This window comes from Alnus glutinosa, chromosome 3 (assembly GCF_958979055.1).
Source record: "Alnus glutinosa chromosome 3, dhAlnGlut1.1, whole genome shotgun sequence".
NCBI lineage: Eukaryota > Viridiplantae > Streptophyta > Magnoliopsida > Fagales > Betulaceae > Alnus > Alnus glutinosa.
The window spans coordinates 30014325-30032830 of NC_084888.1; the positions used below are offsets into that span (position 1 = coordinate 30014325).

The window sequence follows — 18506 nt, forward strand, 5'->3', positions numbered from 1 at the left end:
CTGCAAGGGAGTCGCCTTCCAAATTAACTGTTGATCTGGAAGTGATGGTCTGTGGACACAGTTAGCAGGGCTACTGAGGCTTCTCCCAACGTCGGATCACAAGATTTGGGAGGGGGGGGATTGCAAAATTGAAGTTCTAGCAAAAATAATGGATCCCTTGGAATTTGAACCTACAACAGCACAAATAGAGAAATTATCTCTAATTCTAACATCAAAATTCAGCTTAATGACACCTAAGGGAGAGGGGGGGGGGGGGGGGGGGGGGGTAGGGCGGGATAGGTGGGTTAGGGAGGAAGTCCAGGATCTAAGATGCTCCTTGCTAATTGTGGTTACATTATGTACAAGCTGAAGTGCATCTGGGTGGAGTTATCATGGACAACCTTGTTTCAAGTGTACTGAGTAATGTCAAGGGCGTTTGAGGTTAGAGTTGGAAGTGATGGAGAGACTCACCATGAAGGTTGAGAAAGTGGGAGGGTCAAATGATAATCTTGATTCAGTCAACATTGGTCAATTCCCAGAGTTGGAGAGTGTCTAGAGGCCTGGGGGAGTGTCTCCAAAGGACACGAGAAAAGTGGCATTGAAGAAAGAGATTTTTGTAGCTTCTAGGTGCAGAATTACAAACAGGGCAGGAGGATTCATGGACACTGGGAAGGAGGTGGGAGAGAATGCTACGTGTAGGGATGATATTCCAGATCAACTTCCCCATGAAGAGTTTTAAACGTTAATGGATCTTCAACCGCTGTAAAGTTTTCCAATCCTTTGTAGAAAGGGGATTGGAGCAATTGTAGGCTGAAATAGTGGAGAAGGTCCTAGTTTTGCTTGGGGTCCAAATCAGTTTGTCCTGAGTGGGAGATTGAGGAAGGTGGATGGCTAAGATGTTGGCAACAGAGTTGTCCGAGAAGTGGCGAAGTAGCGCAGATCTCCGGGAATTGGTGAGAATGAGGTCCCCCACTTTTAGGAGGGGATCAGGGCTATCATTGGGGTTCCTGGGAGAGGGAAGGAATGAGAGGGATCCGGGAATCGACGGGTCAGACGAAGCAAGGATATAGGATCCTTCTTAGACTTGGTAGCACATACCTTGCCGGATGATATCTGGATTTGAGGATGCCTTTCCAGATCATAACGGTAGTGGGGGAGGCTTGAGCTTGAAGGAAGGTTGTGAATCTGAAATATTTAGATTTGAGAAGGCGCACCCAAAGGAAATCTGCATTAGATTGAACCTGCCAAGCAAGCTTGGAGATAAGGGCTCTATTATTGTACCACATGAGATGCAGGCCGAAGGCCGCCTTGAGTGGTTGGTTGACAGATGGACTGCCAAGATTTAAGGGTGAGGTTTTTGTGATTTCTTCGCCTTGAAACCCCACCAAACGTTTTTGAATAGGACGTCCAAGGACTTGTAGACAGTTATGGTATAGGAAGGGAGAGTGGCTGCGACAGACTTGATGAAAGTGGAGCGGCTAGCATGGGAGAGCAACTTGGCTTTCCAGCCCTCGATGCGTTGCTGAACTGACGCGAGAAGATCTTCAAAAGCTTGTTTCTTGGATCGAGAGATGAAAACAGGTAGGCCAAGGTGTTTAGCTTTAGGTGAGAGCCGATTGAGATGGAGGATATCCTGTACCTGATGGATCATCTACGGTTTGGTGTTTTTGCTGAAGAAGATGGAGGATTTGTGGACATTGATTTTTTGGCCGGAGCACTGGGCATAGTGTTCAAGAAAGGTTTTAATGGAGGTAGCCTCGCTAGAGTTGGTGCGGCCAAAGATGATAAGGTTTTCAGAAAAGAGAAGATGGGAATATGGCAGGTGAGTTACATGATATTTTGATTCCTTTGAGATTTTCTGGCGTTCTTTCCAGAGGAAGAGTGGGGATAGAATTTCGGCTCCAAGTATGAAAAGTAAGGGAGAGAGGGGATTGCCTTGTCAAAGTCCCCTGCTGGATGTAAACTTACCAAAGGGATGTGTTGAAATCACTCGCTTATACTCACATGGCTCATTACCTATTATTTGTTAAGAAAAGAAAAAAAAAATACAAACATGTTAATTGGTGTCTTACTTGGGTGCTAGTTTGAGACACATCAATATGGCTAAAATGGCATTGCAGAACTGATTTAGTAGAAAAATAGGAGGATAAGGGCTCTTAGATTTGTCATTCTTGATAATATTTGGAATTTATGATTGGCGGAATATTTAGATAATTCTATGCCTTCTCATTGTCAGTTAAAGTCTCTATTGAAATGTGTCTTTATTGTTCAGATATTGCCTTTGATTAGGTTTGTCTGACTTAAATTTGTCTTGTGGTTTGTGCAAAATGTTATCCTTTTCTAGTTGTCTGGAGAGACTTTTGTAGAACATGGAAATGAATTGCACAAAAGCTAATATGTATGCATATGTATTCTGATTTGAATAATATCAGCAACAATAACTATTTTTTCTTTCATCTTGAAACTCTTGCCATTTATAATTGCCTTATTTGGTTTATCTTCCTCAACTTTTGAAGACGCGAAGAATCATTGCCTATATTCAAAAGAAGGCTGTTGGGTGGCTTGCTGGACTTTGCTGCAAGAGAACTGCAGGTTCAGGTAATTTTTGTATGTAAATGTTTTAAGTTTCCCTTGTTTGTTAGAGACATTATGTCAGGTATTTTTGGCATTTTATTAGTCTTTTGGAAGATTGTCTGATATAAATTCCTTTTTTCTTTTATCAAGCTAACTATTGAACACTTTTAGAACATGGCTATAATCAAATGTCCTTCTCTTCTTCCCCTTTTCTTTTTTCTTTTTCTTCTTCTTCTTCTTTCTTTCTTTCTCTTTTTTTTTTTTTTTTTTTTTTTTTTTTTTTTTTTTTTTTTTTTCCATCACGTATTGGAGCTACATTTGAGTAGCTAGTTATCTCTCTTAAAGTTCTTAAACGTAGGAATAATAAAAGCTATTCTGATTTTTATAGTTTCTAGTTTAATAGAAGCGGAAATCTGCAATAATGTCTACATCCAGCCTTTCTTTTGCAGCAGACTCAAGTTATTGCTGCAGCTGCTGCTGGTGTTGCGGCTGAGGGGTTATCACCAAAAGATGCTAGAGCAGAAGCAGAGAATGCTGCTCAGCTTTCAGTGGCTCTGGTTGAGAATGCAATTGTTATACTAATGCTTGTTGAGGATCATTTACGGTTACAGAGCAAACTCTCCTGTGCTTCACATACTACAGATGGTTCTGCATCTCCCCTCTCTTTTGTGTCTCCTTTGAATAACCGCTCAAATTCATCAACTACAACTGGCAGAGAATCATTAGAAGCTCTGGGTGATCGCAGATCATCATCGAGTGATACTGGGGGACTCCCTCTTGATGTATGTATACACTTCATCTTACACCATATCTCACATATACAACCATGCGTGCACACAACGGGATTTTTTTTTAATTTTTTTAATTTTTAATTTTTTATGGACGATCCTTACAGGTTAGTAATGTGTTTCACATAGTAAGCAATCCATAGAACTCTTTCATGATTCTTTTATATTCCATTTATGTATGTGTTATTTTTTATATATCAATGTGTTATTGACATGTCAACCTGGGTGCCTGGCTCTTAGGAGCAGAAACATTTTTCTTCTTTATGCTTAGCTTCTGAATGTCATCATTTGTTGTCTGGGTTCACTTTGCTTTTCTTGAGTGAGTAGGCTATTTTATTTCAGTTCGATTTTTATTGCCTATTTTCTTCTCATGCTGTCATGTTCTTGTATATATCATGATGGTAATTTTTTTATTCATAGGTCTTACTCATTTTAATATATCAATCAGGTCCTTGCATCGATGGCCGGTGGAAATGGGCAAATTCCTGCAGTAGCGATGGAACACCTTACTGCAGCAGCAGCGGCTGAGCCCTATGAATCTGTTGCCTGTGCTTTTGTGTCATATGGGAGTTGTGCTATGGATATAGCTGAGGGTTGGAAATATAGGAGCCGATTATGGTATGGTGTTGGCCTTCCTGCCAAAACAGCGGTCTTCGGTGGTGGGGGCAGTGGCTGGGAATCTTGGAAGTCTGCTTTGGAAAAAGATGCAAATGGAAACTGGATTGAACTTCCTCTGGTAAAGAAGTCTGTTGCAATGCTCCAAGCTTTATTATTAGATGAGTCTGGACTTGGTGGTGGTCTTGGTATTGGTGGGGGATCAGGTACTGGCATGGGAGGAATGGCAGCACTGTACCAGTTATTGGACAGTGACCAACCATTCCTGTGCATGCTTCGGATGGTGCTTCTTTCCATGAGGGAAGAAGATGATGGTGAAGACACTATGCTTATAAGGAATGTAACCATTGAGGAAGGCATGCCAGAAGGAAGGAAACCGCGCTCAGCTTTGTTGTGGAGGTAAATTAACCAAAGCTATTTCCTAGTTCCTTTGGATCTTAAGTAGTTCTTCTTGATTTTTCTTTTAGACAAGAAACGCTTGCAAACAAAGGGTTGGTTTGGCAAAATTTTAAGAAATCCTTCTCAATTTTAAAATGGAACCTTAGTACGCCAAGCATTTTTCCAAGGGAAACAGATATCATCATGACAACCCATGACACTAAAGAAGGGTTAACACCAAACAACCCCTTTTTGGAATGGAGCCACCACAATTTGTCCTCCCTTTCCTGTCTCACTCTCGCTAAATACAACGCCCTGAAGAACGAGGCAAAGGCTTCCACTTCCCAATCATGAACCGCTCTAGTAAAGTTCACGTTCCAATGAATGATATATCCAGAAAAATCCATGATAGTCGCAACAAAAGCATCCTTTATGTGAGCAATACCAAATAAAACTGGGAAGACTTCCTTAAGGGTTGTATTCCCACACCAAAGATGGGGAGATTTCTTTGAAGCTTTGTTTTCCAGTTCTGTATAGTCTTGTGAGGAACAAAGCGGCTATGGTGGTAGATAATATGGCTGTTCATAATGGCAATATTCATTGGAATGTTCTCTTTACGCGGCAATTACAGGACTGGGAGTTGGAGATGGTGCTCTCTTTCTTCGAGCGGTTGTACTCCACTCCGATTCGACAAGGAGAGGGTGACAAGTTAGTTTGGAACCTCTCTTCAAGGAGCTATTTTGAAGTAAGGTCATATTATGAAGCACTTAGTCGGAAAGAAGGTCCATCATTCCCGTGGAAGAAGATATGGTGTGCTAAGGCTCCGACAAGGGTGGCGTTCTTTGTATGGACTGCAGCTTTAGGAAAAATTTTGACTCATGACAATCTACGAAAGAGGAATATTGTAGTTATTGAGTGGTGTTGTATGTGTAAAAAGAAGGGGGAGTCTATTGATCATCTGTTACTTCATTGCGACACCGCCCGTGAGCTTTGGAGTTTTGTGTTTTCTTTGTTTGGAGTTGAATGGGTCATGCCACAATCGGTGATGGGTTTGTTGACTACTTGGGGTGCTTTTCGAGGGCATGGCCTAGCAAAAAATGTTTGGCGTTTAGTTCCTCACTGTGTTTTGTGGAGCATTTGGAGGGAGCGGAATGCGAGGCTTTTTGAAGATGTCGAGACGGTAATGGTGGTTTTAAGGAAGCGTCTTCTTAACACGTTATATCTATGGATAGCTCCCCATCTTTGCCACCTAGGTGTTTCTACTTTTGTAGACTTTCTTAATTTATTAGTTGTTCCTCCTGTTTAGGGGCTCTCTTGTATACTTCCCGTGTATTAGGGTTGCGCCCCTCTGCGCTTTTTTATTGAATTTTAAATTACTTATCAAAAAAAAGATCATGCCAGAATCTAACCTTGGAACCATCTCTTACCTCAAATCTAATATGACTACCAAACTTCTTCCAACCCCTTCTAATATTCTTCCATAAACCCACCACATACACCTTGATTGACTCCCTAGGACACCACCCTCCCTATGCACTTCCATATTTAGAGTCCACCACCACCCTCTACCAAGCCTCTCTCTCAAGACCATAGTGCCAAAGCCATTTATTTACCTAAGAGAGTATGATTGAACCTTAGCAAGTTTCTAATCCCCAACCCTCCCTCAGAAATCGGTGTACAAACCTTGTACCATCTTATCAGGTGATATTTGAACTCTTCACCTAGCCCTCCCATAATAAATCACATTGGAGCTTCTCAATACGGTTTGCAACACTCGCAGAGAGAGGAAATAGGGACATGAAGTATGTAGGTAAGTTGGATAGAGTGCTCTTGATAAGGGTAATCCTGCCACACTTAGACAAAGACAACCTTTTCTAAGTAGCCAACCGACATTCTATCTTGGGTTATGCCTAGACGAGTAATCAATTTGTATGCTTGTTGATGGTCTGTTGGCAACACTTAGAGTGTTATGTGGGATATGGTGTCTTCGTGTTTTTTGTAGTGTCTATGGAGGGAAATGAATAATAGAAGTTTTGAGGACCGTGAGAGGACTTTGGAGGAGATTAATGTCTTTTATTTTTAAACATATTGTATCTTTGGAGAATTGCTTTTGTTTCTCCTTTGGTGATTAGTTATCACGATTCTCTTGTTCTTTTTGCTCTTACTAACTAGTTGGCTTCTCTTGTATATTTCCTATGTACCTGAGAGTGCCTTACGCTTTTAATGATATTTCGATTATTTATCAAAAGCAAATTTTGATACAAACGTATTTAAAATGTGTAGTTGTAATCATATGGCAAATAAAGGCTCTTCTATATTTGGCTTTACGTGAATTCTGTATTTATGGTATCTTCAGCATAGTATCTTTGATATCCTGCTATTCCAAGTTTTCTTCAATATAGAGCAGTAAACTAATTTATGTCATGGATGTACAGTGTGCTTTCACCTGTCCTAAACATGCCAATTTCCGATTCCAAGAGACAGAGAGTTTTGGTAGCATCTTGTGTTCTTTATTCTGAGGTTAGTTCTCTATGAAATCAATTTGCAATGGTATACAGCTGTTTCATGTTTCCTCAGCTCTTAGCTGTTATGTTGTTTTATGGTAAGATCATAATGGAAAGTTTATTGCTTTACTTCCACTTACTTAATCAAGAGACATGGGAGCTATTACTGTCTTGATTATTGATAATCATTCTTGTAGTTACCTTACCATAAACGTATGTTGCAGATATGGCATGCTGTTGGCAGGGACAAAAAGCCTCTTCGCCGGCAGTACCTTGAGTCCATTTTACCACCATTTGTCGCTGTTCTGAGGAGGTGGCGGCCACTTTTGGCTGGTATTCATGAACTTGCTACTGCTGATGGTTTGAATCCTCTTATTGTTGATGACCGTGCATTGGCTGCTGATGCCCTACCAATAGAGGTTATCCAAGACTGTCTATCCTTTTATTTTGTTTTAAGTTGTTCTGGATTCATGGCCGCTAAAGTTTTAGTTCAATATTTCCTCCTGCTGACTATAATATGTTTCTGGCCTTAAAAGACTGAATGGTTGCCTGACACTCTTTTTCTTATTTCAACATTTATTCTTTGAAAAATGCTGTCCATTGATGAATATTGACTTGTTTTGCTCATTTTCCAAGATTCCATTTTATTGGGACACAAATTGAAGAATCATCTTTTCTGAAAGGTCCTGGTTCATGTATATTAATGTTAGTAAGTTAGCATTATGCTCAGTATTCAGGTTGGGCTCTTGATCGTTATCCCCCTGTTCATTATTTTGAAATCAGCCCAAGACTAACAACTAAGTTCATTAAACCCATTTTCCAAAGAGGCCCGAAATCACAACATTTTGGCTTTCATTGTTAAAATGCTGTATTTAATGGCGTTATCATTCAGTACTCAGGTATGATGGACTGCAATGCCATTGATCTAAAGAGGTGCAAGATCCAAGTCAAGATTTAAGAAAAACATGTCAATCAGTCCAAGTTGGAGCCGTTTCTTAACCTATTTTACTCGTTGGTTTTACACAGTATCCAATGTCTTGTATTCTTCACTAGCGTGGTGTAACGATCCACCACAATGACACAATATTGTTCGCTTTTGGCTCTTCCAAATTAGATTTCCTAGGAGGTTACCCATCGTGGTACTACTCTCGCAGAAGAACGCTTAACTGCTGAGTTCTAATTGGGTTATGGCCATCCTGACTTTAAAACGTGTTGTATTGAGAAAGGTGCGAATATACATATAAGCACATCCCCATTTCCATACTTAGGCAATGTGGGACGTCACAATCGCCCCCTCTTAGGACCCAATGTCTCTGCTGACAATTCTCATGGAATCACCCCATTCTTGGTGTCCCGGCGAGTGCCCACTGGCTACCCTCATGGGTTTGGGCTTGTGCATGCTCCCCCTTCATCTCAGGCTAGGCAATGACTCTGATGCCATTTGTAACGACCCACCCTAAAGACACAATATTGTCGACTTTTGGCTCCCCCGAATTAGACTTTCCAAGAGGTCACTCATCCTGGTACTAATCTCGCAGAAGCGCGCTTAACAGTGGAGTTCTGATAGGTTTATGATCATTACGGCTTTAAAACGTGTTGTGTCAAGAAGGGTGCGAATATACATATAAGCACATCTCCATTCCCAAACCCAGGCGATGTGAGACGTTACATGTGGGAAGTGGGATGGTATAACAATTTATATAAACACTATGTATGTACTATCTGTCTGCGGTCTCTAGACTATTCCTTAGTAAGGGACTTTATCCGAAAATAAAATACTCGTCCTTACCAATGGTGCCAAACTTTTCAACATTTTATGTTAGTTCTTTGATTCTGTGTTACTCTCAGCATTTGCATTTGTTTTTTTTTTGTTTTGTTTTGTTTTGTTTTGTTTTTATTTATTTATATTTTTTTTTCAGTGATTCATATTTCCTCTGGCCAAGTATTCCATAATTTATTTTGGCAGATTCTCTAATCTGTTTGGGGATAGCATTATAAGCACTCTACTTTTAGTTTCCGGAGCTAGACCATTTTTTTTTATATAGATTTCATGCGCTCACAGTTTGGAATGCTGGAAATTAAAATGGAGGGCCAATGTTCATGTCCCTTTTGTCATTCCTTCTTTCTATTAAACGATTAGAAGAGTCTCCTCATGTGCCCTTTCTTATCTCTTTATATGCCTTTTATATTGCTGCCTTTTTTGAGGTATATTTATTAGCAATGGTCTTTGGATCAAATGGCGTGTCCTCCCCCTGTAAACAAGGGGTGGAGGATGACATTACAGTTTCAGTTTTGATTGAGTCAGTTTCAGTTCTGATTGAGTGTTGTGTTTGCCTATCAGAATCTTTTTTTTAAAGATGTATAATTTTTATTTCTTTCAGGCTGCTCTTGCCATGATATCTCCAGCTTGGGCTGCTGCTTTTGCATCTCCACCTGCTGCAATGGCATTGGCAATGATTGCTGCTGGTGCTTCTGGTGGTGAATCCCTAGTTCCTGCAACAACTGCACAGCTTAGGCGTGACTCCTCATTGCTCGAGAGGAAAGCAGCTAGGCTTCATACATTTTCGAGCTTTCAAAAACCTTTGGAGGTGCATAACAAAGAGCCAGCACTTCCCAAGGACAAAGCTGCTGCAAAAGCTGCTGCCTTGGCAGCTGCCCGTGATCTTGAACGCAATGCAAAGATTGGTTCTGGAAGGGGACTCAGTGCTGTGGCAATGGCCACTTCTGCACAACGGAGGAGTGGTAGTGACGTGGAACGTGTGAAGAGATGGAATGTATCTGAAGCCATGGGAGTTGCCTGGATGGAATGTTTGCAACCAGTTGATACAAGATCGGTTTATGGGAAAGATTTTAATGCTCTTTCCTACAAATACATTGCTGTCCTTGTTGCGAGCTTTGCTCTGGCAAGGAATATGCAACGATCAGAGGTTTGAGCAGTGCTTGTCCTTTTTCCACTACTTATTTAGGCAGCATTACCTGATTTATCATTTTTTGTTACTCTCCAGATTGACAGGCGTGCTCAAGTTGATGTGATAGCTCGTCATCATTTATCCACCGGAATTCGTGCATGGCGCAAACTCATCCATTGCTTGATAGAGATGAAATGTCTCTTTGGGCCATTTGGGGACCAATTATGCAACCCAGCACGTGTATGTTGTGAGATAACTTTTTTCTGTTAACTGCATTCTTCAGTTATTGCTGCATTTGCGTTAGGTTCTCATGATTTGATAGCTCTACACCTTTTGTATCATTTATGACTTGTTGACTGCAAATATAGGGATCATATTCTCTGAAAGAAAATATTATGGATCTGTAGGTTTTTTGGAAGCTAGACTTAATGGAAAGTTCTTCAAGGATGAGACTTTGTTTGAGGAGAAACTATAGAGGATCTGATCACCTTGGTGCTGCTGCCAATTACGATGATCATATTGAGACGAAACAGGATCAAGAGAATGTCATAAATTCGTCAAATGCTCCTATTCTAGCAGCAGAAGCCATCTCGGTGGAGCTAGTCAATGAAGAAGATGAGCAAGTGGAAATAGACAATTTGGATGTCAGAGTCCATGAAACAGAAGGAAATGCAGATAATCAGCCAAGGCTGTCTGGAACAGCAGAGCAAGCCCTGCAGGCATCCCTGGGAAGTGATAATCAACTTGCTGGTGATCAAGATTTGGTCCAAAGTTCATCACCAGTTGCACCTGGGTATGTTCCCAGTGAACATGATGAAAGAATAGTTCTTGAGCTTCCTTCATCAATGGTCCGGCCTCTGAGGGTTATACGAGGAACTTTTCAAGTAAGTTGTACAAGCTTTAGCTTGACATTTCTTTCATTTACGTAGAGTGATCTCATTTGCTTTGCTATAATTAAATTCATATCTTGATGGTAACACAAAATCTTTTTGTGATTTCCATATCAATGTATCGGAGGTGTATAAGAAGTTAGAACTAAGGAACATCCCCATTCATGTCTAAGGGCCAACTTTGTATTGCTGCTGTTGTCCCTTCTATTTGTTGCTGTGTTATAGACACTGAACCTTGTTAGACACTGCTTTGAACATTGGTGGTGAGTGGTAACTTTTTTCTAGCAATGGTGTTATCATGTCGTCCTTTAGTGACAGAGTTCAAAGGCTCATAGGGTTTTTTTTGGTTGCTTTTGTTGCTTTGAGTGCTCCTTGTGGGTTTTGAATTTAGGGCTTAGGTCTTTGTGGGTTTGTTTGGGTTTCTTTTTGTGGCTTGGTTTGGTTGTTCCTGTGTATACTTTCTGTGTACTTAGGAGTACCTTACGCTTTTTGATAAAACATTTCTTACCTATAAAAAAAAAAAAAAAGAGTTCAAAGGTTCATGGTAGTCATCTTATTTTTAAATGAAAAATTGGCTTACAGACCAAAATCTGGATTGGATTAGGAGATATTTAGTGTTTATATCTTTAAATAGCATATAAGAACCAATTTCTTGCTTGTCCAATGTGCAAAAATGAATGCATTAGCTGTAATCCCTCCCTGATCTGCCTCTCTTTTGGTATGAAGAGCATGTAAATTTTGTTCTTGTTCTTTTATTTTAATAATTTCCTCCACAATGACTGACTGCCAAACCTTTTTCTTGTTCTTTCCAATAGATTGTTTTTGTTTTTTATTTTTATTTTATTTTTGAAGTCATGAGAATGGGAAGCTGGTATCAATATATCAGTGCTATAACATGTTCCAAGAAATTTGGCTTGTTATAATTATTCTTAATATTTTCAACTAAGCGAAGGCACCAATGTCACATTTCCAGGTAACAAATAGGAGAATAAATTTTATAGTTGATAATAGCGAGAGTAACATTGCAGCAGACGAGTTGGAAGGTAGTTCTGAATTGAGAGACCAAGAAAAGGATCACAGCTGGTTGATGTCTTCTCTTCATCAAATATATAGCCGAAGGTGAAGTTATCATTATATATATATATATGTTATTTTTATTGTACTTTATATTTGGTCTTGTCAGCACTGAAGTGAATTGAAGATATTAATTTCAGGACTGTCATTCAATATCCCAATTTTTTTCGCTGTAGGTATGAGATGTTAAGTGTGTAAATTGGCCGTGGTTCTTAAACAAAAAGACTGCCGAAAATCACGGTTAATCTAGCTTATTTATTTACTTTTAGCCATATGTAACACATTATATATTATGTTAGTCTTAGGGAACATAACCATAAATTTAGCTTATGAAAAAAGTTTGTTATTGGGGAGCTTTTTGATGAGTAATAATTTATTGATAGAAAAGACAAACCTGTCGCACACAAAAGTATACATGAGATATAACCACGCGAAATGTGTCTAAAGTCTAAAAAGTTAACAAGATCTAAAAGATTCGAAGAGGAGAAATTAGGGGGCATAGATTGAAGCCCAATCCAAGAGAAATCTAAAAAAATATGATTTTAAACGGAGCACGGTGGACTCGCAGTCGTCAAAAAGACACCGATTCTTTTCTCTCCAAATACCCCACATTAAGAATGTAGGAATAACTTTCCAGATAGTCTCTTTGGGATTTCCCCGCCCTCGAGTCTTCCAACAATGTAGCAACTCTAGGATGTTTCTGGTCGCATAGCCACGAAACTCCAAATAAGTTGAGAACCAAGTGTCAAAGATCACTAGCGTGGGAGATTTTAATGTTGTTCGTTTTCCGAGTGAGAGGTCGGGCATGGCCAGTTTCTCAGCTGCTATGGAAGAATTTTCAGACTTCATCTTCATGCAGAACTTGGTGGATCTACCTCTTCAAGATGGCCAATTTACATGGTTGAATAACCACACATGGTCTAGAATTGATAGATTCTTAATTTCTGTGGAGTGGGAGGAACACTATCCCGAAGTAGTCCAAAGGAGGCTTCCAAGACTTCTGTCCGATCACTTCCCTTTGTTTTTGGATTGTGGGGCACCAAGAGGAGGAAAAAGGTCTTTTAAATTTGAGAACATGTGGCTGAATTATGAGGGCTTTGTTGAGCAAATCAATAAGTGGTAATTGTCTTATGAGTGTTCGGGTTCTCCAAGTCACATTTTGGCGTTTAAACTGAAGGCATTGAAGACGGACTTGAAGAAATGGAATGCTGAAGTGTTTGGTGATATAGGGAAGAAGAAGAAGGAATTATTGGAGGGCATTTGTGAGCTGGATGCAGTTGATGAAGGCCGAGGCCTAGAGGAGGAAGAGAAGGTTCGCAAGATAGATATGTCTAGAGAGCTGGAGAAAACTCTTCTGTGTGAGGAAATAATTTGGAGACAGAAATCCAGAGCTTTGTGGTTGAAGGAGGGGGACAAGAACACAAAATTTTTTCACAGGATGGCCAACTCGCGTCGCAAATTTAATCAAGTGGATTCTATAAGTATAGATGGTGAAATCTCCAAAGACCCAAAGGAAATTCAGGAGCATATAGTTCAATTTTACAAAAACTTGTATGTTGAGAATTCTTTTTGGCGGCCAAGGGTAGAGGGCCTTTCTTTTCTTTCAATTGATGAAGATGAGAGTAGCTGGATAGAGAGAGGGTTTGAGGAGAAGGAGGTGTGGGAGGTCATCAGAGATTTCAATGGAGATAAGGCTCCGGGCCCCGACGGTTTCACTATGGCTTTTTTTCAAAAGTGTTGGGATATCTTAAAGCATGACATTATGGCTGTTTTTGCAGATTTTCACTCTCGAGGCAAGTTTGAAAAGAGTTTTAATGCTACTTTTGTCTCTCTGATTCCAAAGAAGAATGATGCTGTGGATGTGAGTGATTTTCGGCCTTTCAGTCTTATTGGGGGAATTTACAAGATTATTTCCAAAGTCCTTGCGAACAGGTTTAAATCAGTGTTGGGTAAGATTATTTCAAACACCCAAAATGCGTTCATTGGTGGTCGACAAATCTTGGATTCAGTGCTTATTGCTAATGAATGTGTGGATAGTCAAATCCGTTCAGGGGAGTCTGGGTTGTTGTGTAAGCTGGATCTGGAAAAGGCCTATGATCATGTGAATTGAGACTTCTTACTCTACTTATTACAACGTTGTGGCTTTGGGGAGAAATGGAGAGCTTGGATTCGTTTTTGTATCTCTACGGTGAGATTCTCCATCCTTGTCAATGGAACTCCGACGGGTTTCTTTACTAGTTCTCGCGGGTTGCGACAAGGTGATCCTCTGTCGCCTTTATTATTTGTGGTGGTTATGGAGGCTTTGAGTCGGATGTTGGCTGCTGCGATGGAGCAGGGTTCGATGACAGGCTTTACTGTGGGACATAGTGAGTCAGAGGCAATAGTAGTGAATCATTTATTGTTTGCTGATGATACGTTGATTTTTTGTGGAGCGCAAGAAGAACAGATTCGACATCTGAGGTGCATTTTCCTTTGTTTTGAGGCAGTTTCGGGATTAAGGATTAATTTAGGAAAGTCAGAAATTGTTCCTATTGGTGAGGTGGAGGATGTTGAAGGGTTGGCCCAACTTATGGGTTGTAGGGTTGGATCGCTACCTATGACATATTTGGGTATGCCTTTGGGTGCCTCTTACAAGTCCGTTCTTACTTGGAAAGGGGTGATTGAGAAAATGGAAAGGAAACTGGCTGGTTGGAAGCGTATGTATTTGTCAAAGGGCGGTCGGTTGACTCTTATTAAGAGCACGCTGTCCAATATCCCCACGTATCTCTTGTCGCTGTTCCCTATTCCTTTGAGGGTGGCTAATCGTCTTGAAAAAATTCAGAGGGATTTCCTATGGGGTGGCATAGGGGATGAGGCCAAATTTCATTTAGTGAAATGGAACAGGATTTGTACTCCGTTGCATTCAGGTGGGTTGGGAGTTCACAATCTTTCCCTGTTTAACCAAGCTCTTTTAGGTAAATGGTTGTGGAGATATGGTAGGGAGAGAGAGGCTCTATGGCGTTTGGTGATTGACGCCAAATTTGGGAGCCTAAAGGGTGGGAGGTGCTCTATTGAGGTGTCGGGTTCCTATGGAGTAGGGGTTTGGAAATATATTAGGAAAGGGTGGGAGAAGTTTTGTAATTATGTTCGGTTTGTGGTAGGGGATGGATCATATATCAGTTTCTGGCATGATCGGTGGTGTGGGGAGATTTCTTTGAAGCTTTGTTTTCCAGTTCTATATATTCTTGTGAGGAACAAAGCGGCTATGGTGGTAGATAATATGGCTATTCATAATGGCAATATTCATTGGAATGTTCTCTTTACGCGGCAATTACAGGACTAGGAGTTGGAGATGGTGCTCTCTTTCTTCGAGCGGTTGTACTCCATTCCGATTCGACAAGGAGAGGGTGACAAGTTAGTTTGGAACCTCTCTTCAAGGAGCTATTTTGAAGTAAGGTCATATTATGAAGCACTTAGTCGGAAAGAAGGTCCATCATTCCCGTGGAAGAAGATATGGTGTGCTAAGGCTCCGACAAGGGTGGCGTTCTTTGTATGGACTGCAGCTTTAGGAAAAATTTTGACTCATGACAATCTACGAAAGAGGAATATTGTGGTTATTGAGTGGTGTTGTATGTGTAAAAAGAAAGGGGAGTCTATTGATCATCTGTTACTTCATTGCGACACCGCCCGTGAGCTTTGGAGTTTTGTGTTTTCTTTATTTGGAGTTGAATGGGTCATGCCACAATCGGTGATGGGTTTGTTGACTACTTGGGGTGCTTTTCGAGGGCATAGCCTAGCAAAAAATGTTTGGCGTTTAGTTCCTCACTGTGTTTTGTGGAGCATTTGGAGGGAGCGGAATGCGAGGCTTTTTGAAGATGTCGAGACTGTAATGGTAGTTTTAAGGAAGCGTCTTCTTAACACGCTATATCTATGGATAGCTCCCCATCTTTGACACCTAGGTGTTTCTACTTTTGTAGACTTTCTTAATTTATTAGTTGTTCCTCCTGTTTAGGGGCTCTCTTGTATACTTCCCGTGTATTAGGGTTGCGCCCCTCTGCGCTTTTTTATTGAATTTTAAATTACTTATCAAAAAAAAAAAAAAAAGATCACTAGCGTACTCACAATGAATAAGGAGGTGATTTATGGTATCATTTTTTGCATAGGCAACATCAATTTACAAGGGTGATGCCCTCTACCTTCTAAGATTATCATCCGTGAGGATTCTACCTAAAGCTTCCATCCATGTAAAGAAAGCAATGCGTGGCGGGGCCTTAACATTCCATGGGCCGAGAATTGAGTTTACAAAAAGAGAAAAATGAAGGATTGGCCCTTGGTCATTATAATAGAATGATCTTCATTTTTAGTGAAAATTATTTTTTGTTTCGTTTATTTTATTTCCTGAAAAACGTGTTCGGTTAACAAAAATGGAAATGGTTTTCGAAATGTGTTTGCAAATAGATTATGTTTTCACCAAAAAATGAGGACAGAACTGGAAATTGCTCATTAACCAAAACCCCATCTTTTCATTCCTGTGCTCTTCTTAAACTTAGCTTTACAATTCGGTTCTTTCCAGTCAGGATATTCCAATAGCAGCGTGCAATAGTTTGCCCTTTTCTAATTTCTCTAATTTTTTGGAGTTCTGCTCTTCTTTTTCTATACATTAGGGGTTCTTTTGTATACTTCTTATATACTAGGGTTGTGCTCCTCTGCTATTTTAATGAATTTGAATTACTTATCGGAAAAAATATTTTGATAGATTGGATGGTTTTGTGTCAAAACTAACTCGCTATGAATTCTGATTTACATATGACCCTTAAGCACCAAACACCAAGGCTAGATTGAGAATGGTGAGGGCCAACTGGTATTGATGTGATATATCTTAATAGTTATTCAATACAATAAATATTGAGCCACTTGGAATCTACGAAGTGGCTCACAAGAGTACAGCCTGGAATCTTTCTGCTGTGAATGAGGATGGCCTTCTTGCATTGTTTGCTCACTTATGCCAGAAAAGTTGTTATTTCTTGTATTATCTTCTGTGTGGTTGTGTGTAACATAAAATGAAGCCATTGCCTCTCAGCTGTTCATGTTTTGTTATTTGATTCTATTCTGTTTTGTTTTGTTTTGTTTTCTTCATCTCTTTTGGCTGGGTTTTTTACCCCACAGATATCTCCTGAGGAGGAGTGCTTTGGAACTGTTTATGGTTGACTGCTCAAATTTCTTCTTTGATTTCGGGGTACGTCTGTTTGAGCTATGCCATCTTCGTTTCCTTTTCTCTGTGTTTATGTAAATGTAAATAGAAGCATTTTGATCCTCGTAACATGCCTGCTAATCAACCTGTTGTTGACATTTTTTTTTTCTTGTTTCTCCCCCTTTTATTATTTTCCTTTCAGAGTGTTGAGGGGCGAAGAAATGCATATCGAGCTATTGTTCAAGCACGTCCTCCTCATTTGAGCAATATATATTTGGCGACTCAGGTTTGCATCTTGTTGTTCCTGAAATATGTGTAGGTAATTCTGTTTGTGTGTTTTGTATGTGCGCTCCTGTGATGTAAAGATCGATTAGTGAAAATACAACGGGTGTACAGATGCTACTGTTACACCTGCAATCACTTCATCTGGGACCCAATCTGGTCAACCCCTTTGTTTAATTGAATATCCTCTCATGCCTGTCAAACTCACTAAATATCAAAACATTTCAAGATATGGAAATTTCCCATCCATATAGTGCTCAAACTAAAGTTTTGTCATACTATTTTTTATAAGATATATGAGTTTATGGATTAGACGTCTATTGGCATCCATCAATGTAAAATTTGGTGTATCTGACAGGCATGTGGAGGACATTTAGAAGCTGTTTGGTAACCGATCCATCCCATTTCAATTTCCATTTCACTTCTCCCAAAAAAATCAAATAAAAAACATTCCAACTTTTTTACACTTTTTACATCACATCAATAATTTTTTATTACTATTCAAATAAAAAAACTCACTACAAAACAAAACTTTTTCACTTTTCTATAAAACATTCTCAAATTCTATATCACATCAATCATTTATTACTACTATTCAAATAAAACATCCCATTTTTCACAACTTACCAAACAGGTCCTTAATCTGATGGTGGTGAGTGTAAAATGGGAGTTTTACACCTGGTGTAACTTTAATGCTTTTAATCTGAGGGCATTTAATCATAAAAGCACAGATCAGTGTTTGTTTGAGTAACCTTAATGTTGGATTATAATTTATACAAGGTTTCTTTCATTCATCTGTGCTTTTATGATCGAGTACTAATGTGATTATTTATTTGTTCTAGAGACCTGATCAACTCCTGAAGAGAACTCAGCTTACGGAACGATGGGCGAGGTGGGAGGTATGAATTCAAAGTGAACTTCAAATTGTCATAAATCTTGTTTTCAGTTGTATATCGTCAGTGCTTCCATCTTCTCAATTTTAATATGCACCATAAAGAGATGGGAGTTATAATTTGTAGAATCAAAACTCTTCTGCAGATCAGCAATTTTGAATATCTAATGCAGCTAAACACACTGGCTGGGCGTAGTTATAATGACATTACTCAGGTGGATTTTTATCAATAATTGTTCATGTTATATGAAGGAATTCTGTGCACCTATTACTAAGTTTCTTTTCTTTTCTTGCAGTATCCAGTATTTCCTTGGATTCTTTCTGACTACTGTTCAAAGTGTTTGGATCTTTCCGATCCTTCTTCTTATAGAGATCTTTCAAAGGTTGCATCATCTGAATATTTCTTCTGATCATTCTAGAATTTAACCTTTTCTGCTGTCTTTAAAGCCTC

The 18506-nt window shown here is 39.6% G+C and overlaps 1 protein-coding gene across 3 annotated transcripts in view; it reads left to right on the forward strand.

Moving 5' to 3' along the window:
• LOC133862931 (BEACH domain-containing protein C2) overlaps window positions 1-18506 on the forward strand; it is a 52868-nt gene that overhangs the window by 14605 nt on the left and 19757 nt on the right. For 2 of the 3 annotated variants that reach the window (XM_062298855.1, XM_062298854.1), the window contains exons 9-22: window positions 2496-2577; window positions 3003-3335; window positions 3790-4355; window positions 6770-6854; window positions 7063-7257; window positions 9220-9765; window positions 9844-9987; window positions 10155-10631; window positions 11611-11756; window positions 16857-16926; window positions 17084-17167; window positions 18006-18062; window positions 18202-18270; window positions 18352-18438. In XM_062298855.1, the coding sequence (XP_062154839.1) occupies window positions 2496-2577; window positions 3003-3335; window positions 3790-4355; window positions 6770-6854; window positions 7063-7257; window positions 9220-9765; window positions 9844-9987; window positions 10155-10631; window positions 11611-11756; window positions 16857-16926; window positions 17084-17167; window positions 18006-18062; window positions 18202-18270; window positions 18352-18438 (2941 nt within the window). The remainder of the gene's footprint in view (window positions 1-2495; window positions 2578-3002; window positions 3336-3789; window positions 4356-6769; window positions 6855-7062; window positions 7258-9219; window positions 9766-9843; window positions 9988-10154; window positions 10632-11610; window positions 11757-16856; window positions 16927-17083; window positions 17168-18005; window positions 18063-18201; window positions 18271-18351; window positions 18439-18506) is intronic. The other variant, XM_062298856.1, reaches the window with a different exon arrangement.